The sequence below is a fragment of the Dermacentor variabilis genome, chromosome 10 (genome assembly GCF_050947875.1).
Source record: "Dermacentor variabilis isolate Ectoservices chromosome 10, ASM5094787v1, whole genome shotgun sequence".
In the NCBI taxonomy this organism is placed as follows: domain Eukaryota; kingdom Metazoa; phylum Arthropoda; class Arachnida; order Ixodida; family Ixodidae; genus Dermacentor; species Dermacentor variabilis.
The window spans coordinates 36,063,235-36,090,949 of NC_134577.1; the positions used below are offsets into that span (position 1 = coordinate 36,063,235).

The following is a 27,715-nucleotide window of genomic DNA, read 5'->3' on the forward strand; positions in this document are numbered from 1 at the left end:
AGGCAGAACTCGCAATTTGATTCCCAACAGGACGGTCGAATCGCGTGTCCAAGCTGTCTTGCCTTTGTTTTTTTACTTCAGACAAGAAAAGCAATATCGTTGAAAATGGCGCTCACTCTTTTCCAACCAATTTTTTTTTCTTTGGATTGTGTGGGCGAAAGACTTCGCTACGGCTTGTGCCGCAGTGGACGGTGAGATACGACCGGCGACATGCCCAGCATGGAAAGGTGGGACTTATCCGTTTCTTTGATTGTAGGTTACGCGTAAGAAACTTGCTCTTACGTAAGCTTTGGAGATTGTGTCCCATTTTCTTGCGAAATCGTTCACGCCTTTCACTGCGGGTCTAATGAAAAGCGAACGGGATTCTCGAGGGAATTGCTGTAACCGTACGCGAACCAGGTGGAGGGAACGCCAACTTCTCCGTACGATCAATTCGCACACAAGCAGTTGGTTCAAGCGTGTCTTCACACTTTTACTCCGTCTCATCAGCGCCGTGCCGTGAAGCAAAAGTTGGGGCAGCTGGCGTAAGCGAGCCAGTAAAGAGGGGACAAAAAAAAAAAACGGATTCTTCCTGTGCCCGACGCTGATCGTCATCTGCGCGATGTCGACTGCATGAAATCATCACCTAAGGATTAGTGGCGTGCAACGGGAGAGCCTTCCTTCCTTATCTAAAACGCGCAACCAAGTCTCTCAACAGATTGGCTTCACCGCACTGCACAAAGGTTTTGAGACGGAGTATAAGCAATGCGGCGAAATGTCACGAATTGTCTCCTTGGTTAGATCACGCTTCTGAAATACTAAACAGGTAAATTATTCTTGCGGAAGACCGCAATGTGTTGGAAGCTTCATAAAAAAGCAAAACACAAATTGTCGCCTACACGACCTGAGCAAGAAGCTTTGTAGCTTCGTGCTACTGTCGGTGTGGATGATACTTTTCGTTTATGCGAAATAGGTGTGCCTTACCGTGAGTGGAAAATGCGTATAAGCAAAAAAAGAAAAAGAAGAAAGACCGACGCAGAAACGATAGAGGGTAAGCCGAGGCCGAATAGGTATTTCTGCGCCAGTTCCCTGTGACTTCATGGCCTTTACATGCACCGGCTGTATTCGAAGTCGCTTCATCTAAAAAATTGCTGAGAAACATTGTTACCACCGCCACCAAGTCCGTGACTGCCCCGCAGTAGTTACCGTCATTTGCACAGCAATGCGGATCAAGTTGGATCCAATTTTCCGTATCGGGTAGGTTTCTAGCTGCTTTCGTGGGCCGATCCCGGAGACAGTGTAGTCTAAAGAGGTGCGCCGTTCCCGAAGCTTGAGCCTCATGATACGATACCTGATGGTATTGGTGCCGGTGTTAAGGAGAGTGCTCTTGCATTCTTCCCCTCGTGACAGCTAGCGTTTCGAGACGCTGTCGTTGAGGTGCTACGGCTCTGGTGAATTACACGGACGTTGTCGCTTGAAACGCTGGGGGGCTCAGAATAAATTCTACGGTTCACAAAGCCCCCTTATCACCCCAAACTCGCTCAGAAAGACACCGTTTTTCATAGATATGAACTACAGGATGAATCACCCTCCAACTTCTTTCAATGTCTATACGCACTTCTGAAATATTCCAGTTTTAAAAGTAGCTGGTAGGACATGTCTTGACCGCAGAGAACTCGTGTAGCTATTAACGGGGTTTCGTGATTACGTTTCGTGATTACGTGTCGCTGTTCTTTTGTGCTTAACAATGCACGAAACGGGAAAGTCTCAGGCCGGAGCCATCATTTCGAGAAGGGGACTCCTCTTAGTCAGGACCGAGAACTTTCCTTCGTTACAGCAGGTAACTTGCGTTTGTCAGATCAAGGAAGTTGCCTTAGGTCGGGGGACTTGTCCAAGGGCAGGTAACCTGAGTTCGTCAGCGTCAGCACAAAAGACTTGCCTTAGTCAAGGCAAAGGAATTGCCTTCGTTATGGCCGGTAACTTGAGTTCGTCAGGGCAAATGACTTGCCTTCGCCTCGAGAAAGACAACTCCCCTTGTCGAAACGTTGGCTCCAGCCTGAGCGTTCCATTGTTCAACCGTTGCTGATTACTTCATAAATCTCCATCTTCCCTATGCACGACAACTTTCTGTGGCAGCACAGACAAAGCTGCGTGCATGCACTTGTACGAGCGGAGCTTCTGCTTTTGTTACAAAGTTGTTCTAACGTTTTGCTGCAGCGGTTTACAGGACCAGGAAACCAGATAGGGATTTCATCCCTATCACGAGAAGAAAATCTACAGAAAAATGAAAATTGGTTGAAGCGCATACGGTAGACATTATCGAGTCACGACGGGCACCTTACCACTACCTTTGCAAATAAAAGTTGACAGTCATTGCATCGTACCAGGGCTCACATGTGGGATTGAAACTTGGATAAGAAAAAAAGGAGGCTTAAGAAGAAGGACCGCGTACCAAGCAATGGAACGAAAAATGTCGAGCGTAACGTTGAAAGACACCAAGACCGCGGTGTGGATTTAAGATAAAAACGGCAATAGTCGATATTGTAGTGTACATTAAGAGAGAAGAAATAGACCTTTGCAGGCCATTAATGCGTAGGTTAGATAACTTCTTGTATATCAGGGTCACAGATTGAGTGTCAAGGAAAGATAATCGCAGTCGAGAACAGCGGAAAATTGGGTGGCGTGATGAAATTAGGAAGGCTTGCAGGAATGCGACGGGGTGGAAGTGGCGCGAGATTGGAGGTCGCTGAGAGAGGCCGTTCCCCTGCGCTGGACATAATAAGTTGATCATGACGGTGATGACGATTATTCTTATATGCAGTCTCGAAGCTTCCTCCGAGGCCTCCAATGTGACAAGCCCAACGAAGTCACGGACGCGACCCGGTGCGAGGCGTCAGGCAGATCAGGGACACGAAGCTCGCGCAAGAGTCCCCGTAGGCGCGACCATGCGCTCACATTTCAAGGAGCTTCTGTACAAGTCCCATATTCCTGGCATGAAGGTGGTCTTCAGTCCCCGAGTAACCTCCGGCCGACGCACATGTTGGGTCCTGATTCTCGCGGTTTTCGCGGCGCTTACGTGCTGGGACATCGTGAGGTATGTGGTCCGGGTGCTTCTGGATTTCAGTTCATTCGCGCACTCTGTATCTCCGACCCCACAATTACCACCTGCTTAAAAGAGAGAGAGAGAGAAAAACAAAAAGAGAGAGAAAGAGAGAGAGGAGAACGTGGCGCTTATTATATTGTTTGCCTCAACTATGAGTGTGTGTGATTTTGAAATGGTAGTGGATACATGAGTAAAAAAAAAAAAGACAGATATTCATTCTTGACTAAGTTTCAAAGAAGTGGAGGATATATATGTTGACAATAGGCTCTTTCTTTTTAGCGAAGTGTAGCTGATTGTCTTCTCAGTTATACCGATTCTGAAATCCTGAATCGGAACGAAATTCTTAAGTGAGCTAAAAACCAGATTATGACGTCTTGCGCGTTTGTCAAACAAAAAGATGGCAGGGAGTCGCCCTCTCTAGCTTTGAGAAGGCCTTGCACACGAGGAGTACAGGACGCTTAATCAAATATCTTGGAAATTATCTATAGAGATTCCACAGCTACGCTGGTTCTCCACAAGAAAAGTAGAAAGTTACCTGTCAAGAAAAGCGTAAGGTAAGGAGATATAATCTCCACAATGCTCTTTACTGCATGCTTAGAGGAAGTATTCAGGCTATTAAACGGGGAAGGCTTAGGATCAAGGATCAACGGCGAACATCTAGGCAACCTTCAGTTTGCAGATGACATTGTCTTGTTGAGTAATACCGGGGACGAGTTACAACAAATGATTGAGGGCCTTAACGGAGAGAGTGTAAGGGTGGGGTTGAAAATTAATAAAGAAGCTTGATAACAAGTTAAGGACCGCGCAAAGAGCGATGGAACTAAGAATGCTAGGCATAACCTTTAGAGACAGAAAGAGAGCGGCTTGGATCAGAGAGCAAACGGGGATAGCCGATACTCTAATTGACATTAAGTGAAAGAAGTGGAGCTGGGCAGGTCATGTAATGCGTAAATTAGATAACCGGTGGACCGTTAGGATTACAGAATGGGTGCCAATAGAAGGGAAGCGCAGTCGAGTATGGCAGAAGACTAGGTGGGGCGATGAAATTAGGAAATTCGGGGGCGCTAGATGGAATCGGTTGGCGCAGGACAGGGGTAACTGGAGATCGCAGGGAGAGGCCTTCATCCTGCAGTGTACATAAAATAGGCTGATAATGATGATGATGGGGATGATTATGGTGGTGGTGGTATGATGATGATGATTATGATGATAGTAACACACTTCGTGGCAGCGCGAAGTGACGTAGGCAAAGACAACCCAACACGAGCGCTAATACGAAGTGTGAGAGGGGATTCGTCTTGTCTTGTCTCTGCCTACGTCTTTTCGCGTGGCGAAAACGTACGCAGGTTGTCATATCTGGTACACCGAGTGCGTTACAGGTTGCCATAACATGCGAGACAAGCCTCCTTTCGAGTTAGACGTACAGTGAGAAAACGTGTCGATATAAAGACGTTCTCTCGCACAGGACGTACGCTCCAGTTTTATCGCAACAATCCTAAAACTTTGACCCAGAGGTAGCAAACAGCGCGAAACTAATTTTGGATGTTCTAACCAAACGGTGCGATACCCTAAAGTGCCACTCAAATGTTTTTCTTCAGTCAAAAAGGAAACACATCTGGGAATAAGAAGTTAGAATTACTAAATCGAAGCCAGTCAGCCCTCAATTGGCACAAATGACATCAAGCCAAAACAACATGGAATAAATCCGATAAGATCTATTCTCTGCCTAAAACGACTGGTTCACTAGCTTAGCAGAGCAGAAAACTGGTTTAGTCAGTATTGACTAAACATGACGTACCGCAGCGTGATAGAGGCGACACGTCAGTGTATTAACTTCGTCTTGTGTCGCGTTTATGGCGCTACACTAGATCACGTTAAGCTCACAGTCCGTTTGCGCCGATGTCGACGAATTTTCTTGCCAGTGCTACGACTTTGTTTCACTTTTCACGTCTCGCAACATTTTCTGCCATCTCTTCGTCCTTCTAATGTCTGTCAGCTGTTATGGTCGACATCATTATGTGCCGTATGTTGCACACACGTTTACACACCAAGATGTTTGTCCACTCGACCCCCACCCCCTGCTTCTCCCTGCCACGCAGGAGCGTGACAGAGTTTCTGGAGCGACACGTTGCAATAGATATCGAGCTGTCAGAGGTAGAGGACGGTGAGCTGCCGCTGCCGGCCATTACCGTCTGCAACATGAACCAGATGCGGAGGTCCGTGCTATGTGGCAACGACGCGGACCTGGAAGCTCAAGAGGGCACTGCATACTGGAAGGAACGGCTCTGCAACGGAAGACCGATGGAAAACGTGTGGGTAAGCACTTCTTTGTGGCGCTGTTAGCCCTGCTAGCGTAGCACCAAACTCAAAGTCCGCGTAGAGCGCGAAACCATGCTCTAATTTCCCACTACTGTTGCGCGATAGCTCAACATTATTTTATTATTATAGCTGCAAATACGCCATCCTCTTTTGGGATATACTTCAGCGAACTCTGAAACAGGACTACATCAACTCCCACACTGTGCGATACCTGATGACGAAGCCTTTGAATTGTCTTTTTTTTTCTGATGGGAATGCACAGCTCGTAGAAAACGCGTATGCAAGATAGTAACGCAAAACAATCATATCTTCATGAATTCATTTTGTTCAAATGGCTATCCATCTAGAAATCCACGGAAAACACGGGGAATGCGGGAGATCTAAATTCAAGACTATGAGCAACACGAGAACGAGGCGAGAGCAGGAGAGCTCTCACACTGTTCTTGTGTTGCTCATAATCCATCTCGAAGATGCCTCTATCCTCTATCCTGACAGCTCGATGTCTATTGCAACGTGTCGCTCCAGAAACCCGGTCACGCTCCTGCGTGGCAGGGAGGAGCAGGGGGTGGAGGGGGGGGGGGGGCTGAGTGTACAGACATCTTGGTGTGTAAACGTGTGTACAACATACGGCACATAATGATGTCGACCAAAACAAAACGCTGACAGGCTTTAGAAGGACGAAGAGATGGCAGAAAATGTTGTGAGGTGTGAAAAATGAACCAAAAGGGTAGCACTGGCAAGAAAATTCGTCGATATCGGCGCAAACGGACAGTGAGCTCAACATAATCTAGTGTAGTGTCATAAACGCGACACAAGACGAAGTTAGCAAACGGCGGCTTTCTTTAGCCATAATACAAAACAGTTGGTGACATTTTAGCGACTTCGAAGTTAGAAAAGTGCTTTGAAATGAAGAATGCGACATTACATCGGGCTGGTACCTCATCTTGGTGAGGAGTTTACCATTTCCAACCTTCTAGTGAAAAGTATTCCTTTGAATAATTCCCCGGAAATGTGAACAGCGCGTTTTGCGGTGACTCTTAAGGGCGTGCAGTAGTACGTGGTACAGTTATTGTCTCTAGTTCACATATGTGGTGTCGGCATCGCTGTGCCTTAGCGTCTGTATGAGTATCAATAGTTTGTTTATCAGGTGATGTTTCTTCATGACACTGCGCGCACTGTAATAAATACCATGAAAAAAAAAGGTTGTGAAATAGCTCCGTGGTTAGTGCGATCGACAAGTAAATGCACACTGCTTCATTAGCAAGGGTTCAAATCTAACCTTAGTGGCGGTTGTCGACAAGTTTTTTCTTCACGCTTTCGCACACTCTCGCACACTCTCGCACAGCTTCACGGTGTCGTCATTTTAGAAATCTTGTCGCTAAATTTACCCATCTTCTTGTCTGTTTAGCTAAGAAATTTTGAATTTAGCAAACGGCGGCTTTCTTTAGCCATAATGCAAAACAGTTGTTGACATTTTAGCGACTTCGAAGTTAGAAAAGTGCTTTGAAATAGCCTTTTAGAGCGCATTTCATAATTCAAAAATTACGAGTGACCGAAATGGGCTGTATGACGTGCAGGCTCTGTGACCATGATGAAGTAAATGTTGCCTTCCCAGTTTTCTCACAAAATGCACGTTTCTTTAAAAAAAAATGGGAAAGCGATTTGGGACTTAACGCTCCTCTTTCTGTACTTTCACTAAATACGTCCGATTCGTAAAAATTTACAAATTTTATTGCGAGATTTAGAACGCCACAGGTGAAAGATAGACAGATCGGAGAAAGGCGTATATATAGGAGCGGCTGGGCTCGTTCACTCGAACTTGAACACACTTCCTTATCCTGCTTCCTTATCGCATGTGTTCTTGACAAATCAGTAACCAGAAGAGCCTTCAGATAGACCAACTGGCGTATAAGCATAGTATTTCATGCGCACAAGTGTAACGTAATTGCCATCGCTGTGCTAACATGCGATCTTGTGTGTCTTGCAGAAATTTGCTGTCCTTTGCTAACCTTTCGGGAACGCCGATAACTAGACAATTTTCAGGGATGATGTGGACCAAGTGCTTTTGCGTGCTAGGAAAATCATATTGCTTGTGTTCTTTCGCATAGTGCTGCATCTGGAAACTGCCAATCGCAGGGTAAACGGCGAATTTCAGCTGTCGTTGCCCGTTGTTACGTATGTACAAGATTAAAGTAAAAGCCCACTACTATACACTGGTAAATTCCCTGCTTATTCCTCTCATACGGACAGGAGACAAACGTGAGATGTTTCAGTAAATGATTTACGCCATGCTAGCGCATATTATAGCGCTGTGAAAGAACGCCTACGTTAAGCAAAGTTTACTCAAATGTTTTAGCGACAATTTTAGCGGATGTCCAGGAAAATTTAGCGGAAATTTAGCGACTTTTTTGCTCTCACTTTAGCGACACGCTTCAAAAAATGATGGTAACACTGTAGCTTAGGCAATCATCGCAGATGGCTTCTCATAACCTGTTTCTTGTTATTTCACCCTCTTCGTAATTTGCAGATGAGCGAGGAGGTAATGAAGGAAGCGGAGAACTTCACGCAATGGGTGATGCGAATACAGCGGCGAAACATTGCGTTAGGCAAGCGGATGGGGCACCAACGCAAACGCTTGTTCCTCGAGTGCACCTTCGGGTCGCTCAACTGTCGGAAGAAAAGGTGCGCCGCCCAAAGTTGAATTATGTGGTTTTACGTGCCAAAGCCACGGTATGATTACGAGACACGCCGTAGTGGTGAGGACTCCGGATTAATTTGGACCGCCCGGGGTTTTCTAACGTGCGCCGAAGTCTAAGTAGGCGGGCGTTTTCGCATTTCGCCCCCCCCCCCCATCAAAATGCGGCCGCCGTGGCCGGCTCTCGATCCCACGCGAGCGCTGTTCAAGTCGTGCTATTAGATTTTCTGCCGAAATACAGATTACAAGTGGCCACTCTGCAGGAAGTCCACGATCATTTATCTGTAAAGTTCACAGAACCATGATATTCTCTTACAGCGAAGCTGTTAATGCGACTGTAACAGTGCTCCGAAAGCGTTATATGCCCCTTTTCACAGTTTTATGAAAAAAGAAATTCACAACTCGAGAAGTTTGTGTTTTGACAAAATCTGGCTAATTATAGCGGCAACATGTGGGTAAAATTTTGAACTTGAAGTGTGCGTGTCAATTGAGGTTTCAGCGAAAATTGCTGAACCCTCATTTCTCGGCCCGTTTAAAGGCGTTATATAAAACGCTTCAAAATTTCTCTGCTTGCCCAACATGACGAAGAAAACGGCATAGAATATACATTTCCAGGAAATTAGGGGAGGGGGGGACGCTATAGGAAGCGTGTAACGAAAGTTGGAAGCGTGCAGTTTATTTCCGTGCTTTGAAAATAATCAATGAATACTAGTCATCATTTCAATATTAAGCGTTGTTCTAGGCCTGCAGTTGCTTTTCACCGGTGTCCTCAGTTAACTATGCGAAGCACGGTGCTAATATTTCTTTATTTCTTTTAAGAATCACGTTGAGATTAACTAGCAATAACTGTTTCAACTCTTGATTTCATGAGGAACTTCAGATTATGTTCTTGTTAAACCATGTACCCACCCCCTGTGTAACGCCCCAAAGGCCCTGAGGGTAAATAAATAAAATAAATAAATAAATCTTCGTAAGGTTACTTACAGCCTTCGTAGAAAGTTACGTATTCGAGCGTTCCAGAGCGGCACGCTGCCTTCATCGGCGACGTTCCACAGAGCCATGAAACAAAGGCACAAGAGACCAAATTCAAATTGAGTTAAAATAAGGGAAATTTGAAATGTACTATGGGGTGAGAATTTCATATTTATGCCTTGAACATAATCATCGCCAACTTTCTGGCGAAGTAAACTGTGTGTGGATCATCATCATCATTTATTCATCATTTACTATTCCCTTAAGGGCCCCATGTGGGGTATTAGATAAGGGGGGGGGGGCAAAACAATAATACAAACATCGAAGGAATGGTCATGTCCAAAGCAATAAAAGGCAACAACTGAAAAGACACTAAAAAGAACAGGTTTTTGCATAATTAGTTGCAAATATGGGTGGTTAGTAACTCTCGAAATCTCGAAGGGTTTCGCTCTACTACAATGTATTCCGGGAGCGAGTTCTATTGTTCTATTGCAACGGGAAGGAAAGATTTGTTGAAAGCGTTTGTAGAACCATGAAGGCGTTGGATACATAAAGAATTGAATAGACGATGTGATGAGCGCACGTGTGGAAATAAAAGCGAGGAACGAAGGTCAGGAAAGTTATAGTAGATTTTATGGAATAGGCAGAGTTGCGAAATTATACGTCTTGATGCTAAAAGGGGTAGACCAATAGATAACTTCGAGTTAGTAACGCTGATAGTGTTGTCATAATTCGATAAGGTAAAACGGGAGGCACGATATTGAGTAGCTTCTAAAGTGTCAATCAAATACTTTTGATGCGGATTCCAAATTGTAGACGCATATTCTAATTTGGTAGGGATGAAAATTTCATATGCCAGTTTACGAATCGACGGAGGAGACAAGGATAGGGATCTTTTAATATAGTTAAGGGATCTTGAGGCATCGGCTGTTATTTGTATAACGTGCTTCGACCAATTTAGTTTGTTAGTAATGATAACGCCAAGGTAGCGGTAACTGTCGACCTCAGATAAATTCACAGAGCCCAAAGAGTATAGAAATTTGGATATAGAGCGTTTACGTGATACATGCATTAGCTTGCATTTGGAGACATTTAGTTCCATCATCCAGCGTGAGCACCATTTGTCAATCGAATTTAGGTCATTTTGCAGAATGGATTGGTCAGTGTTAGTAGTGACACGACGGTAAATAACACAGTCATCGGCGAATAGACGTATTGTGGATGATATGTCTGTTAGGAGGTCGTTAATGTATATTAAAAAAAAGGAGTGGGCCGAGGACGGATCCCTGTGGTACACCCGATATTACTTTGGTAGTATCTGAACAGCGACCGCACCGAACTGGGGGCGATCTGTCAGGAAGCAAATGATCCATGATAGGATTAGTGGGTCGAGGTGAAGGCATGAAAGTTTGGACACTAGTCGGTGATGAGCGACGCGATCGAAAGCATTTGAAAAATCTAAGTAAATTACGTAAGTATGAAATGAAGAATCTAAGTTTAGGTGGAGATCTGTGGTGAATTCAAAAAGTTGTGTTTCGCATGATAAGCCCGGACGAAAGCCATGTTGTTTGCTAAAGAAAAAAGAATTTCTGTCGAGGTGGGACGCCACATGGGAATATATGATATGTTCTAAAAGTTTACAGGCAACACATGTAAGTGAGATCGGGCGATAAGTGGATGAGTCGGAGTGCTTACCAGATTTAAAAACGGGGGTTACTTTGCTTAGTTTCCAGTCTTTGGGCATGGTACCCTCGCTTACAGACTGGTTAAAATGATTTGTGAATTGATACCTTCGTAAATTTCATCAGCAAGTGCTGGAAACCGTTATATGCGGGCAAGGTTTCAAACGGAACAGACAGCGGGTACTGGTAAAGTTTCCAAGTAGGCGATTAAGTTAGAGGCAACTGCCTATTGTTGCAAGTACGCGAAAGAAACAGTTTCGCTAAAAATTTACTAAGGTTCGAGTCCATTCTAAGGAGGCACTGCTGCGACGTGCACGTGTTAGTTTATTGCGGCCATAAAACGCGATAATGCACAATATTCAATAAACTAGAAAGTTTATTATACGAAGGAAGAGCCAACTGATTGCACTGCTTCTTGTTCCTTCAGAAGTGCGCCGCGCTCATTCACGTAAAGCCAAACGAATCACTTTTCGCACATCGTATTTCGCCAGTTCATTCATACCTCGAATCGCAACTAACTGGAATAATCTGCCACCGTATGTTGAAACTGAATTTGACTACTAAACTGCATCAGCTACTGCGCAGTCGTTCCATATAGTACTCAAGCTTAGCCAACGTGATGCATATATTTAAGTAACACTTGCACGGGTATTTATTTGGCTGTTATCTTGCTGTCGTCGATATCATCTGCTGCATTAATACATCTCGATATGTTACCCTGTACCAGTTCTTGTTTTGAGATAACACTGACATCCAGTGAGTGACATGCTTTCTTTGTTCTGTCTTTCTACTAGGAACAATTTTCCCAGGTATGCCTTCCCCCCTCCTCCGAAAATATAGTAATTTTCCATGAGGACGTTTAGGAGTGCTCGAAATAAATAAATAAACAAACAAACAAACAAACAAATAAATAAGTAAATAAATAATCTTGATTTCACGTTTCCCATCTCCCGTTTATTGTCTTGCCTTGTGTGCAGTCTTCTCTACGCAGTCCCGTTTGGACGTTACGGTACCTGCTACTGTTTCAACTTCAAGCACGGCTTTCACTTTGCCCCGGAATACAGAAACGACCTCATGAACGGTCAGTGCATAAGGCCAGTGTGACCCAAGGTGAATGAGAAGCAACAATACCCTGGCTGACACCCGGCGACCTCTCGTTTCCTCATTTTCCTCCTAGTTCATAAGTTCTTGCTGCAAGTGATTTACATTTAGAGAGTGTCACGAATATGTATAATGCCGTGTTATACCGCGCGTTTGAGAGCTGAATGTTCCTAAATCTTAAAGACCGCGGATTCGAAACACTACGACTAACGTGGTTGGACAAGATTTACAGCAGGGTTGCACAGGCATGCATAACCCATGGAAAACTCGAATGCGAGACTGAAATGCAGAAAGAACAATTTCCTCGAAATCGCATTTCGCTCAAATGATTACGCACTTAAAGGACATCTACGATTAGGAAGGGTGTCACCCGGATTGGTATCCTATTTTGATTACGTGTTCAGTTTGTCCTTGCAAGTTTTTGTCGTGATGGAAGAAGTTGCTTTGGGTGACGTTTTCTTTGTATGTACTGCTAGTCGGCCTGTGATTGTCTATGACTACCTATAGTGCTCATATTATGGTAAATAGTTCCTCTACATAAATCATTTCATTCGTCGTAATAAATATCATGTCTAAAAAAATACAACGGTGACGCAGTCTTTAGCCCGCTCGGCTACGCAGTGGTAGCAGTGGTGGCATTGGGGCAGAGATCGAATGCTCACCATGGCCACATTAAAGAAAAGAAAGCTAGATGACGTAATTTGTGTGCGGTTTTTATGCCACGGCTTTCTGATGACGACGACTGGGTCGCACAATGAGCCATGTAATGCTCTCGCATTAATAAATAAACAATGAGTTCACCTGCTTTTGCTTGCGAACAGCTCTCCGCATGGTACTGGACACTGAGATTGAAGAATACCTGCCCCTGTCGACTGAAGTCGGATTCAAGGTCATGATCCACGAGCCGGGGGTGGAGTCGGATTACAATCGCAACGGAGTACACATCCCACCGGAATTCGCCTCCTACTTACAGCTTACCAAGGTAAGTGCGCCTAGAGAGAAAGAGAGAGAAAAAGAGAAATGCGAGTGGGGTTCTTAATGGCACATGCCATTACAAGATGTGCACGCAGGCGCATACATATATACACTTACATTGTTATTTCTGCAGCTCAAAAAGTATTACTCGTTACTTCGAAACTAGACTATACGAAAGCAACAAGATAAAGTAGCACCATCTCCAAAATAACACAATTTATAGCAAACATTTTAGTGTGTTAGGCACAAGAAATCAACTACAATTCCACATTTAATTTGGTTTCCTTTTGAGAAAGTTCCTGAACCCTACTTTTGGGGAAATGGTTAAACTAAGAAGGAATATAATATCATCGACGCATTTTGCGGTAATTTGTACATTACGCTGTAACACATAAGGGAGAGTCAGTCTGAGAAAGTCCAATGAAATTACCAAGCTCCATTAACTTCCATTTTCGAACGCAGCGCCATAAACTTTGTATTAGTTTTCTGTGGTTGACTGCGATCTACAATTCGTCAGCAAGACATGCTACGTCGTTGAATCTGGTACCATATTTTCTCAATGGTAGCGCCAATTCAACATGCCAAAGATTCAATGCGCCAAGTTTTGGGAACATTTACTGAGCCAACGTGGCCCAAATACGAAAAAAAAATACTTTGAAATAGGTGATGCCATATCTTCGATTTGTTTTTCCAAACTGTATTGAAGTACCAGCGGTGGGGTTCACCGCAATATTAAATAAATGAAAGTTTGACCACATTGTTTTTTTAATATTCAACCTATATCATCGCGCAATTAGCGACCACAATGTTTTCAAATAATGACTTACCAGTCTGAACTGACTTGGTGTTTCTCCTTAGTGCCCTTAGGCTGAACCTTCTTTACTGTTACAGTTATGTTAATTTCACAATCTAGGTCCCAGACAGTGTACCTGGGTCCTGATTCGCATTAAGGACAACCGAGCTATATTCAGTCAATTTTGTGCCTGACACTCAAAACCCTTCAGTTTTGATTTGCTGCCCATCTGTTTAATATGAAATATGGGTGATGTCCTTCGAGACTCAGAACACACAACGTGACGTAATACTGCGCGCAAGTTCAAAGATATCTACCATCGGCAGAATTATAAATTTAGTGATATAAATAAATTTCATTGGACAGAAAGATATTAAGGAGGGGTGGTCGGAGGCCCCCGGTCCAGGGCCCCATTGGCCTCTGCCGCCTACCTGACCTGGCCAAGTAAGGACTTTTCTGCTGCCAAATCGGAACGGGCGAGCTGTGCCTCCCACAGCTCCGGTGTGTCACTGCTATTTGGCCTATGAGGGCGCTTAGCGCACTCCCAGGTTGCATGTATTAGGGTGGGTATGTCACCGCACCAAGGGAAGTTGGCCCTATAGCGAGTGGGATACACGGCGTTTAACAATTTTCGATGGGTAAATACCCCAGTCTGCATTTTGCGCCAATCGGTGGCCTCTTTACAAGCCATTCGAATCCTCGCTCGCACACTAGAATGGACCCACGGTATCGTCTGGTGCCCCGGGCACGAAGGCCTGCGGGGCAACGAAGAGGCGGACTGCGCAGCTCGAGGTCTCACTAGACGAGCGGCAGACCACACCGTTCATCAGCCCCCGACAGACCGACAAGCGACCCACGAGTTATTAACGACAGGTCAACAAATACAACAGGACCAACGGCTCGGAAGAACGCAATACGCTCCCCCACACAAAGCTCTCAATAAACTCCAGGCAAGAGACTGGCGCCGCCTGCAAACTAACACATACCCACACTTGTCTCGTCTACACGCAATCTACCCAGACAGTTATACGTCCCGAACATGTCCCTGGTGTAGCAACCACACAGCGACACTCGCGCACATAACACACGAATGCACCGACCGTCCGGGCGACGCAATTTCGCCACGAGTCACAACACACACACTCACTACGTGGTCTTGGGAGGCGAGACTCTCCGAACTGGACCTGGGAAGCCAACTGGCGACCCTCGACCAGGCCCGGCGAGCCGCGATCGCCAGTGGAGCCCTGTCAGAGGGAACCACCCAGGAATAAACCGCGCAACGGTTTCTGCAATAATAAAGTTCCTCCTCCTCCTTCCCCGCTAAGTTGTGGGTGAGGCGGCGGGTATTTTCTGCGGACTCCGCGCTGATGAGCAAGGATGTCTTTGGCATTTAAAACGATAGGATCTTGAGAGGGATAATGCGAGTGGTTGGGGTCAGAAGAGGTTGGTACGCTCGGTTGGTACGCCCTCGAGCTAACGCGTTAGCCTGTTCGTTCCCTTGTACACCACGCGTGTCCCGGGCACCAGAGTAGGCGAAAACGGTGGTTGAAAGATTTGGGAATTATCGCGAAACTAGCCGCAGTCACGTGTCCCTTGAGAAACACGCGACATGTCTCCCGGAAGTCCGTGACCACAACCGAGACACTTTGCGAACGCTTTGCGTGAGCGAAATGGGACCGAAATAAGAGGATGCCGCCATTGCCTGTAAAGCGTGCTTCTCTGCAAATAAAAGCTTGTTGAGGCGAAGCTCTTTTCGTTGTCAAGCTACAAACCGGATATTGCCAGGAGTGGCGGCCGCCCTTCAGTGAAAATAAACTGATGATGATGATGACTACACAGCTTGAGGGTCTTTCACGCATAAGTCTTTTACGATTGGCGTTGCAAAGGCAATGCAGTTGCGATTCTGCAAAATGCGGCAGGGGCCTTACGCGTGCAATTATCAGAGTTCCTTTCCCGAAGACTTTCTTCCTCCATCTAGTGTTGCAGGCGGTGAAGTGTCAGAAGACACACCCCTCAAACATTCGCATGCCGCTCGCTTCCAAAGTCACCCTTCATGGCATGCTAAACTCAGCATGAACGGGCGCAAGTACTCCCCCCCCCCCACACACACACGCACGCACGCACGCACGCACGCAAATAACGCTCTCTCTCTCTCGCGTGCTCATGTAAGCGTACAAGCTAAAACACACATGTGCGCCTTTCCATTTCTTGTACTCTTTTGTGTGAAAGATTTCCCACCAACTCTGGAGCTTTCCTCTTCAAGCTTCCGTCGTTACGTCAGAATCGCGTTTCTTTTTCGTGAGTTCGCAAGGGTGCAACGAACGCAGGAACAAGCCACTGGAACCCTGGACGTGCTCCGTGAGCCCGTGCCAAACAAGGCACGCGCATCTAAAGTGGTGTCGTGGTTTGTGTCTGTTTTTGCAGATGACGATACAAAGACTGGAGCCTCCGTACCCGGAGCCCTGCCGCCATGACTGGCCACCGGGATACAAGGAGATACTCTACACGCAGACCAGCTACACGCGGGAGGTGATACCTGGCAATTGCTCCTAAAAAAATTGTTTGTTTATGTTAACTGGATAGCGGTGGCGGTAATGATGTTTGATGTAGGCGAGGGCAGCATGGCAGTCCTAATGGCGCTGAAACTGTTGCAGTTGCGTGTTCTTCGGTCGCAGCATTTAATCATAAGCTACCTGCAATTTACGAAATAAATTTCGAATCATTGTGTCGAAGCGCTTTTACCTCTTTGGAGCCTTGAATCACTGAATCACCCCTCTTTATTTTTTTTTATTTATTTAGAGCACCAGAAGTTTGTGGTGACTGTACCAAATATTTAGGCCGTGCTTCTGGAGCTAACGCCCTTAATAGCCTTTGCATGCCCGAAAGAGTTATTTTAAAGAAAAGAAACCAGGTGTCGACGATAAGAGGATAAGGTAGACGTAATGGCTCCTGAAATACGACACGAATAACATAAGAAATCGGTGAAGAATGAACATGAAAAAGAAGGTTTCAGAATATAGAGATAGAATCAACATATGTTGATCGAACAATTTGGACCTCTAGTGTACGTCGGCCTTGTCTTCTTTAGCGTAAACACTCAGTCAACGCTTTCTTTTTGCATTCCTCCCTTATCTATATGCAGCTGGGACTCGAACGTACGACCTCGTGTGCAGTAGTAGAACGCCACCATCGCCGAGGCGGATCAAAGATTGCAATTGTAAATCCTCGCGTGCCTTTAGGGATTCGCTATCACCTAATGCTGCTCTTGATGTATACAACCTAATAACGGTTTGCATACAGAACTTGCTAAGTATCTTTCGCCTTTTGTACGTATTCATTTCTCGCGCGTGACGTAGAAGTGCCTGGCGGCTTGCCTGCAGCTGACCATAGTGGAACGGTGCGGATGCATGGACTCCAGTGTGCGAACCTTCAACATTTCCGGAGCGAAGCAGTGTTGCAGCGGACGCCGTGCGTATTAACCAACGGTGCTTTAGTGAGTGAGTGAGTGAGTGAGTGAGTGAGTGAGTGAGTGAGTGAGTGAGTGAGTGAGTGAGTGAGCGAGCGAGCGAGCGAGCGAGCGAGCGAGCGAGCGAGTGAGTGAGTGAGTGAGTGAGTGAGTGAGTGAGTGAGTGAGTGAAAACTTTATTGAAGATGTCCGGCGATTTGAGCGGGGTTGGACCACCAGCACCCCAGCCTATGTGACGTTGCTTTAGGCAAAGAAAAAATAAATTCGTTCATTTACGCAGCTCTATGCGCTTCTCTAGGCACCTCACAGACGCTGTGTAGGACTCTCGTCGCTATCTTTTTTTTTTTTGTGCTCTTTAATGACGACGTCTTCCTAAGCGATTTGGTCGATCCTGGAGATGGTGCACTCTAAAACATATGCGCCGATCCCGAAGGTGGTGAAATCTAAAAAATCTCGGCCGCTCCCGTGGGCGTGTGCAGTCTAAATATGTGGAATGATCCCGAAGATATTGGAGCAAAACATTTTAAGCAGTCCGACGCTTTTTCTGATCTTCTCATGCGAGAAGTGACGTGATTCACTGCCATGCGCAGTTACTGCGCCCCATTCCCACCCAGAACTCGCCCAGGAAGACGTTGTCTCTGATAGACGTCAACTAGTGGTTGAATCGCGGTCCAACTTTCGTTTTTCTCTGTTTCGTGCATTTCGACTCGCATTTCAAAGAAAAGGTTCCTGTTTCGCCACTTCAGTTACTTTAAGCCTTCTTCAGTCACACATGCTCATCATGAAAGCAATTTCACCAATACCTATAGTTCGCCCTACACTACAGGACTCATGAGCGATTGTTAGACATTGGTAAGGAGATAAGAAATGATCACCATCAAGCTCTCGAGAAAGAGCATGACATACCGTTTCAGTGGCTGCAAGGGCATACCGGTATATGACTTCGCCGACGAAGCTGCCCGGTCCGCCCATGAAGGAAACCCGGTCTGCTCCGATCCCTCTGCCGTGAACCGACGCTACAATGGAAACTTACTTCCTGGCTCGAGCTATCACGCACGCTTATTGGTCGTCTCCTAGTTTCTCGAAGCGTCACCCACATAAACTGAATCCTCCTTTAAAGCTGCAACTGCCATCACGAGCTTCACGCTTCGATGCAACATTGTTCTGCCGCCTCTGGATCGGGGTGGCATTCACGAAAGCTTACTGCTTCCGAACGTTTGACACAGCTTTGTGCGGGTCCTGCGGGACCGAGGAAACTATTGAACACCTCCTACGCCCTTGTGCCCGTTATGACGTACAGCGCCGCAGTTTTCGGACAGCACAAAACAGGTTGGACTCGAGACCGTTTTCATAAGCGATCTCCTCGGACCGTGGCTGGGCGCGTCGCTGGCGCAGCAAGCACCCAGAACGGTGCTGCAGTATTTGAAATACACAGGTCGTCGCGACCGTTTAGAGATTAGGTACGCGCCTTAAAGTGTGCATGTAACTAGTGTTCTCTCTCCCCCTTCCCCCCCCCCTCTCTCCTCGTTCATCTCCCCCAGTACAGAGTAGCAAACCGGACGTCGCTATATATTTGACCTGCCTGCCTTTTCTTGCTTCTCTATTTCTCTCTCCGCAAATTCAAAGCGTTCAAACTGCGCCATGTAAGCGTCATGAAAGCGAGCCATGTGCTCAGCGAAGTATCGTCGCATATGCAACCTGGTATAATAATGACGCGGACACTTTCATTCCAGTCTGCCGAATACTGTGAAGGGCAATTGATGTATCGTACAGGATCGCCCACAGATGAAAAACGAATTCTATTATGCCTTTTCGAGAAGCCTTTATCTATATTTTGTAGTATCTGCTGCTGGAACACCAACACCGAATAAGCTACGAATATATGCTATATGGTTCAGCATTTTCTGCAAGTAATGCAGTCTTCAGTGCGTTGTTCAGAGAGAGAGAGAGATTATAGAAAAAAAGCTGAGAAACAAATCTTATGCACACAAACTGTAACGAACAAAATACCGGTTTGCAATAAAAAAAGAGAAAGAAAAAGATCTATACACTGCAAGTTTAACTATTACGCACTAACCTTAATAGAAAAGAAGTCTCGAGGTCAGCGCTACCAAAGGCAATGCGCGCAGAGGGCTATATCCGAGAAACTCCACCTCCTGAGGTCCACGGTCCTGCGTGAGGGATATTGAGAAAGCTGATGCAAAGCTTGAACTCTGTGCGCGCTTTCCCTTCCTCTTTCTCTCTCTCCCTTTCTATATTCATTTACCACTCTCTCTCCCCTCACAGGGTAGCCAACTACAACTCGCTTTCGTTTATCTCTGTACCTCTGCGCATAACGCTGCCTGCCGTGACATAGCAACGACATGCCCGACAGTGCGCGGCTTAATTACCGAGTCCGCGGGGAAGCACAGGCCCTGCCGCTGTATTCACACACAATAACAGCGGCAGCCGCGTGATCGGCACCGCAGTCGCGGTGAGCAGCTTCTTTGCAGAGATCACGGGCTTCCGCGCGGCGAGACTGAGGTTACATTGCAAGTGCGCACGATCAAAACATCTCGGACTGCTTTGTCGCCTACAGGCAGTGTGGCAATACAATAATGATGGCTTGCATAAGTGACAACGTGCAGGGGCACACATTAATGTCTCGGCCATTGATGGATATAACAGTGTATATGGGCATAACTGGGTATAACAGTGTATACTGGGTACAGGGTATAACAGTATATCATAATAGGTATAACAGTGCTGGTGATGGTGACAGCTAACACAACACGGCAGCCGCCTAATGCTATACCCGTGGACGACTAGGCGTATGACAATGACTCGCACAGCTTCGTGTTGTCGTGCGTTCTTCCTTTTGTCCTTGTTTGCGCTGTTTTACCCTTTAAAATGAACCCAAACCAACTGGCTCATCTCGCCATTCTGAATCTCCTCTAACGCTGTGGTATCTGTAACGCTCGGAGTCACTAGTCTATTTGTAAGTAAAAATAAAAGAAAGAAACCGGCTAAAACCAGGGTAAAATGTCTCAGGAAGGCTGGCTGACTACTGGATGGGGGAAAAAAAAAACTCCATCGTCAAGGCGGCCTTGTCATCATTGGCGTGTTTCACAGACGTATAGTTCTTGACGGCGCGGTGATGTTACGTTGTTGTGTCACGCCTAAATGATCCTGCCGATGACGGCGGAAAATCTTAAGAGCCACAAGTTGAATAACAAATCGGCGAAATGCATTCCTGGGAGATGCGTCCACTCGCTCGCGGAGAATAGGTTCACACAGTACAGTGAGATCAGAGGTAACTAAGCAGTTGTGCCAAACCATAACTCTAAGCTTAACCAATAGCATTATTAATCAGTCATTCAGTAGAAGTGCTAGCAGTAATTGGTCGTTTATCGTTATTTTTAACAAATAAGTGAAAGGGAAGGGCAGGAAGTTGCTGCTGACCACAGTAACTATCTAGCGCAGGCTGCCGACACCTTAGCAGCGGTCAGCAGCGGAGAGGCGGAGAGAGAGAGAGAGAGAGAGAGAGAGAGTAACGAAGAGGGATGCATCGTCGTTGGCCGTGTGAGCTTTCGTCGTAATATGTACGCCCTTTGTCGAAAGAATACGAGCTGCGCCAATTACCTGCGATCGCGAGGTTAATTACAGGAGCCTAAAGTCCAGCACCCTGAAATCCAGAGGCGTGCTGTGTCAGGACAGAGCGCCACGTGAACCGCACCACAGAGCCGAACGACAAATAATACTAAATGCGCGGAGTGGCTCGTACACTTTTGGCAGGGGCTGCACCTGGCGTCTTGCTTCGCCACCTTGTCGAAGTCCTTATTCTCATGTAACCTCTGATTATCTCGCGCAGAATGCCAGTCGGAGGCGTGCGTGGCTGATGTGAAGCGATTGTACTCCCTGCACCAGCTGCCATGTTCCTGTTTTCTGCCGTGTTAGTAAGTCTGAATTTTCTAAGCTCTTCCATGCACAGAACTAGCATGAGCCAGATAGGTAACCTCGCTATCGCGCAAAGCTGGAGGGGGACAGCTAACGTATCTTTCATTTCCTGCCGTGTGAATCAGAAATTAGTGCCCGATTTCCCGTTCCTTGCTGCTCGTTGCACTTGGCCACGAGTTTGCCGTTCCGGAAGACCTGCGACTCTTCGCGTGCACAGAACTTCGCTTATACGAACTATAAAACTGAATTGAAAGAAAAGAAGAAAAGGCGGTAATATAGACTGGGAAACACTGTTCAACAAAAGATACTAATAACGTACGATATGAGCTAGCGAGGTCTTAGATTTTTAGAACACGCATAACTATACTATGCTGGAATGGTTCCTTGAAGTCTTAGTGGAACTCAGCAAAAACAACTGTGCTTCCTGAAAGTGACAGCAAACCGTTAAACGTCCACGTTGCTCTTAATCCTCTTTTTTTTTCTTTATCACTGCGAATGAGCGAAGTACGGCGAACGTGTCCGTTTGCGACAATCACCGCCTGTGTCGTCACGCCGAGGCCTCATCGTGACGTCAGAGGCACACCCGTATAGGGAGTCTCCGGGACGCGCGCAGGGCGATGCGCTGTGCCCGAAGTTAGAGAAGGGCAATGCGGGCGTGATCGGTAGGTTGGTCGATCCTAGCTTATATGGCTCAACCCACTGCGGGAGATATGCCACGAATCGGACGGTAGTAAGCAAAAAAAAAAAAAAAAAAAGGAAAGAAGAGGAAAGAAAATGAAAAACGGAAGAACTAAAGACAACTAGGGTGGTTGCTCGGGCTAGTTGGTAATTCATGATAAAAGATGACGTACAACGCGGAGGACAAGGACTGCGAGAGACGACATACACTGTGCTGACTTCCAACAAAAGTCAATTTTGCAAATTGAAGAGGAGGCATTAAAAAGATATGTGGCAGCGCGACTATTGCCTCCAGCGTTGGGGAAGAAGACGGCGGCTCACGTGCATCTAGCGCCGAGTATAGAAAACGTTTACTTTTAAACTCCAGCGCTCGAGTTGTTAACTCACCTGTTATCATTATTATATTTATGCACCTAATTGAACCACCCGATTCTTGACCTATCCCCCATTGTGGGTATGTGCCACGGCCACTCACAACAACAACAACAACAACAACAACAACAACAACAACAACAACAACAACAACAACAACAACAACAACAACAACAACAACAACAACAACAACAACAACAACAACAACAACAACAACAACAACTTCCTATAACTATTGCTTTTGGCGCTAGCGTACTGGGTAACAGCCACAGGGACATTTGTGAAGACCACTGCATCTTCCTGCGCGAGACAAAACGAATTGCATGGTAGAATTATTCAAAATTCTTATAATGTTCACAAAATTCACAAAAAATATCTAGATAACTGATTTTTCATACCTGTAACAGCAGACACTTTAAATCCCAATTGCAAGCTACTTATTTCCTTTAACCCTAATTTATTTTTTAAATATGCTAATAGTTCCTTCACCGCCAGATTCACGGCCGATCCCCCAGAGTGGGTTGCGCCCTTTCACTAGGGTACAAGAACAAGAACAGGAACAGGCTGGCGTGCTATAGGCCACTCCGGAGATTCCGCACGCACCATGGCTGGCCGGTCTAAATAAACCGTGGCTACGGCGGCTACCTTTTCGCACCGCCTCCCACATGTATAATAGTATACATTAATGAATAATCACGTTATAGGAGCTTACATTCTACGAAATGATAAGAGGACACTGAGAATTTAGAAAATTAGCATGCCAGGCCCTAATTAGTTTCACTTATAAAGTATGGCATCTCATGTACGTCCCTGCTGCAGAAACCTTGTGCCGACGAACATTGGCAGAGTAGCAAAGGAAGCGTAAGGCCTAGTCTAAGCTGGCAAAGAGGACTTTCCAGAAGGCGTTAATTCTAATTCTAAACCTACGGCATTGTAAAAAGAAATGTTTCATGGTTTCAGGTCCACTGCAATAATAACACTGATAACAGGCAGAGGACATTTAAAAGTAGTAGCTCACGGGATCCTGACCTAACATAGCATTGAGAGGAAAGGGCCAAACCAGACATAGGTGAACAAAAATTAAGCATTGGTATCTGGCAACACCACGCTGGTAAATGAAACTTAAATTCTTTTGAAATACCAGCCGCCGTGCCAAGTTACACTAACATGTCGAAAAAAAAATAGCATTCTGCGTGACGTCCAAGACCGGTTGCGTGCTCTTCTAAAACGCGAGGTAGAAGATAAAGCAGTTGCAGGAGTTTGAAAAAGAAGCCGCATATAAATGAACTAGGAAATTGGGCTGGACTTGTTTATTCTGAGGACCTAAAGATTGAAAGAGTTCTTCGCACCTCGGGGAGTTCAGCGATGCTAAAGTAGGGGCAGATGAGTGAATGTGCTGGTATAATGAGCATGTACCAATTATTGCCAATTTGAGATTGCTGTTCTCTGAAAGTAAGTTAAGGGATTTGTAGAGTTACAGGCGAATAGGTTGTATCTTATTCTTTTTGGTCAGCATCTTCACCGCAATCTTAGCATCAGGTGCATGAGACGTTCCATGCTTGCCGTCCAACTAGAAAAAAAATTATCGCCATCATCAGAACAAGGCTAAGAATTTGTGCTCTTTGGAATTAGAATCAGTACAATTGAAAATAAAAATGATTGCACAAAAAAAACTACTGTGGAACAAAGAGAATACGTTATGAACGAATAGTCGCATGCTTCAGAACTTTTTTCTAGGAATTCTCCTCAGGGTCGTATGAATCAAGTATTCTTGATTAGAAATCACACAGCATGCAATCCTGTGCGATGCAGTAACCTTAACAAAAATATCTTTATGCACTTCTTTTCTTTAATTGCAGCGAAGCTGTCTACAAGAAAATGCTGACTCATCGAGCATGGCCCCCCGTACGTACCAAATCAACGCAAAGCATGCTGTCGTATTTTGCATCCATGATGCAACGTGCCGTAGAAGGACAATGAACAGATGAACGTACTGAAATCTTAATACGCAAAGTCAAACAATTTTTACAAAGCACCGATGTGTTATGTGCTCGAGACAATTGCATAACGAAATCTGTAGTAAGACGGCGACTGTTGCATGTAATATGCGTGACGTCAGCTGGTTTCTGAATTGTTGTTAACCGGAAGTAAATCTTAGCTACAAGATTGCAGTCCAGTAGAACATGCTGCCCATGTCTGAGATACTTATGTAAGCAACATTAATCACAGCAGTGCAGTTTTGAGGACGAGCCCTGTTATGCCTGAACAAATGCGTCGCCTAATGTCCTCTTTCCTCATTCATTTGCAGGCCAGGCGAAAATACGGAAACAGGTGAGCAGGCATAAACAACTCTTACACCGAAAGGAACGAAGCATTTTTATTACGTAGCATAAAACGACGTGGATAGGCGAATTCCATTTCAATCTTTATTTTCGAGAACCTTAAATATCAAAATGTAGACGTTGCCTACGGTTACAGCGGAGTCTGCACACATATTTGTGCGCATATGTATGTCCTTACGGCAGGTATACATGTGTATGTGTGAGCACGCAGACATACACCTGTTATCACAAATACAGTAATAGAAAACTTTCGCATATTGTTCAGGGCACCTAACTACACCGATGAACACTGCAAGACTTCGAATTGTTTGCCTTACCTAATCATCTGCGAGTTCTAAGAGTTCAGACACTGTGAGCCAAATCTCCTTCACCGGGTTTAAATTAAGCCCCCCCCCCCCCCCCCCCTGCGCGCACATGTGGACCTTGTTGCTCCATTTTCGACTCTTTTTGGGAGCACAGAAGCAAGATGTATGATAAAAATTGCATAATCAAAGGCGGCTGTAAAAGACGCCAGAAACTGATTTCCGCCCACTGCCGAAGAAACTCCTAATGTCTCATTGCATCATGCACATAACCTTCCGAGCAAATTCGAAGGAACGAAAAATCCTGTTCCAAACTGGCGACCTTGACGCTCAACCTTGAGACTCGATGTTATCTGTTAACCTAAAATTGTGTCTGTGTGTGTGTCACGCAGGACGGTGGCAAAGCTGATCATCTACCTAGACAACGAGAAAATCGAGAAACGCCAGCGCTATCCCCAGTTTACCGTAAGTGTTTAAACGACATTGATTACGATTATGATGATGATATGTACATGACTTAGTATTTCCAATAACCTCCGGGGATAATGACCCTCTAGCTTGGATGAAACACTCCCTCGAGTTTCCTAGATTATTGCGACATGCTGCTGATTTCCATAAAGATAATCTTGATTTCTATGCAAACTAAGAGCAAACTATATATCTTAATAGCTTAAACCTTCTCTTTAAAGATTTAAAGACTCAATAAAGAACAATACTAAATCAATAGAGGGGAAACCAGACATCCACCCGTTCGTAGCAGTTGCCACTAACGGATCCCTCACTAGGACGAATTTTTCTTCTACTGCGATGCTTTTCTTTCAAGGAACCCGTATGGGTTTCCTTTGTAGCAATCGCAACGAACGGGTGGATGTCTGATTTTCCCTTTGTTAATTACTTCTCTCCACCTTTCGGGTTTTCGCAGAACTATTACGTCAAATACTAAATCAGTTTACGCTGCCAAAGCATCCTTTCAAATGACTGTATTCATTTTCATTACGATAGCGAGTACAGTGACACTACAGTCGAATTTTCACCGTCGTCCGTTTCGATGTTCCTTATAAAATCCAGGTGCGCTAAGACCCTATCGCAGCCGCAGGCTGCAGGTATGCGAGGAAGCGTTCTAGGATGAGCCGAGAAGGGTGGTGGATGATGCGCGCCCTTGATCACGTGACGGCGTGCAAGGCGAACTAGGGAGTTAGGGGGGAAGGGGCAGGCGAGGCTGCGTTTCCTCCCCTATTCCCGGCTGTAGTGAACCACCTCTCTGGCAGTTCACGTGGTTGAGCGCATACGCGAGCCACATGCCGTTAGCTTGTAGGTAATCTGCGGCGGATGCAAAGTTTGGGCGAGTCGAGATAGCTGGTCGCTTCGTGCACGCTGTCATCAAGTGCGCCTAATGCTGCAGGTACCCGCCGTGGTTGCTCAGTGGCTATGGTGTCGGGCTGCTGAGCACGAGGTAGCGGGATCGAATCCCGGTGGTCGAAATTTCCGGAGTCCTCCACTACGGCGTGCCTCATAATCAGAAAGTGGTTTTGGCACGTAAAACCCCATAATTTGATTTTTTTTTTTAATGCTGGAGGTCACATAATCTCAAGTTTCAGAAGCGCGTTGGAGAGAGGCAGCAGGAAGCATCGTCTACTCTCTGTTTGCGATGTTCTTCACTCCAGGGTTGACACCAGTCTTCACGTTTATCGAGTGATATCTGTTCATGATGTTTGCCTGCGCGTGCGTGAGCCCATGCTAGTTGATTAGTAAGCGAATCTTTACTACAACTTATGCGGCAGAACTAAGACCCTTATATTTGGTGTAGTTGTGTAATATCTTGCTACTGCTGTCAATGCTCTGCCTTTTGCGCGAAAGTGCGACCTTTACAAAAAAAAAGAAGGTTAATCAGTAGCGGAAAAAATTAAACTGAAAGTCAGTTCTGGAATTTTCCGCTTGCCTCTCTATACCTGTATATCATTGAAATGTCAGTAATTTGAAGGTAATTTCTTTTTGAAAGTTGTGACGCGAGAAAATTTCTTAACTAGGCAGTTTTCTTTTTCCTAATGCTGTGCAATCTTCCTTTAACGATGAGCAATCAACTAAACCCGAGTAGAAGTTGGGACACTGTCCAAATTCACAACTATTGTGTAGGAACGAGCATTACAACATTACAGGGCGCTATTACACTTGCCAGTATTTTTTTTTTTTTTGTAAGACGCTCTGGACTGCCATTTAATGCAAAAACATGTCAAGTCCGAATTGCCGCGTCAGCCAGTATAATTCTAGGCGCCCGTTACCAAAAACTTTTTTTTTTACAAATGCTCTTGCAATACTTATTGAATGACGATTTCGGCGAGGCCCTAATTTATACACAAGGACAACAAAAGAGGTTGGTCGCTGCAAACGCCACGAAAAAGTTTCACGGCGGGCGTCTTTCCATCTCACATTTGGTGCTGCATGTGTACCAATATTGACGATCGAGCCACTTTCAGCGTGTACCACTACCTTGCACGTCATGCACATGTGAATACCTGAATTTATTTAGGCTGTATCCGGGATAATGTAGTTATGTTATTGTTGTTTGGCGCAGAATATTTCGTACAACTTCAGCATTCACCAATCAGGCCTCTTAAACAGTGTGGCGGACGTGCAATGAACTAACAGCGTTCTAAAACCGAGCAAGAATCTTATGCATTTTTCAAACATGTGCTAACGCCTGCTATCAGAACGATCAAGGCAATGCGCCGATCCATCATGTATCACAATAATCACATAGCTCGGTTCATGCTGTCAAAATATAGCACCTTCCTTCGCTTTCCTTTCGTTTTCCATGTGCAGCTACCCAGTCTGGTGACCGCCATTGGTGGCACAATGGGCATCTACTTGGGCCTGTCATTCTTGACGCTGTTCAGCGTAGTCGACACCGTGGCTACAGCGCTGGCAGAGACGGTCGCCTCGCTCAAAGCCGTGAATGCGGCGGCCTCCGGACGAGAGCGCTATGAGCTGTCAGCCCGCTGA

The 27,715-nt window shown here is 45.7% G+C and overlaps 1 protein-coding gene across 1 annotated transcript; it reads left to right on the forward strand.

The window, feature by feature from the left end:
* The first annotated feature begins 210 nt into the window (after positions 1 to 210).
* LOC142559206 (acid-sensing ion channel 1-like) lies at positions 211 to 27,715 on the forward strand. The gene is made up of 9 exons (XM_075670836.1): positions 211 to 227; positions 5,182 to 5,398; positions 7,929 to 8,083; positions 11,728 to 11,831; positions 12,673 to 12,833; positions 16,044 to 16,148; positions 24,380 to 24,402; positions 25,108 to 25,180; positions 27,536 to 27,715. The coding sequence occupies exons 1-9, from the start codon at positions 211 to 213 to the stop codon at positions 27,713 to 27,715; spliced, it is 1,035 nt and encodes a 344-aa protein (XP_075526951.1).

Coding starts and splice junctions, on each gene's coding strand:
- LOC142559206 (XM_075670836.1), top strand. Junction 11,832..12,672: donor CAGAAACGACCTCATGAACG/GTCAGTGCATAA, acceptor GCTTGCGAACAG/CTCTCCGCATGGTACTGGAC. Junction 16,149..24,379: donor AGACCAGCTACACGCGGGAG/GTGATACCTGGC, acceptor ATTCATTTGCAG/GCCAGGCGAAAATACGGAAA.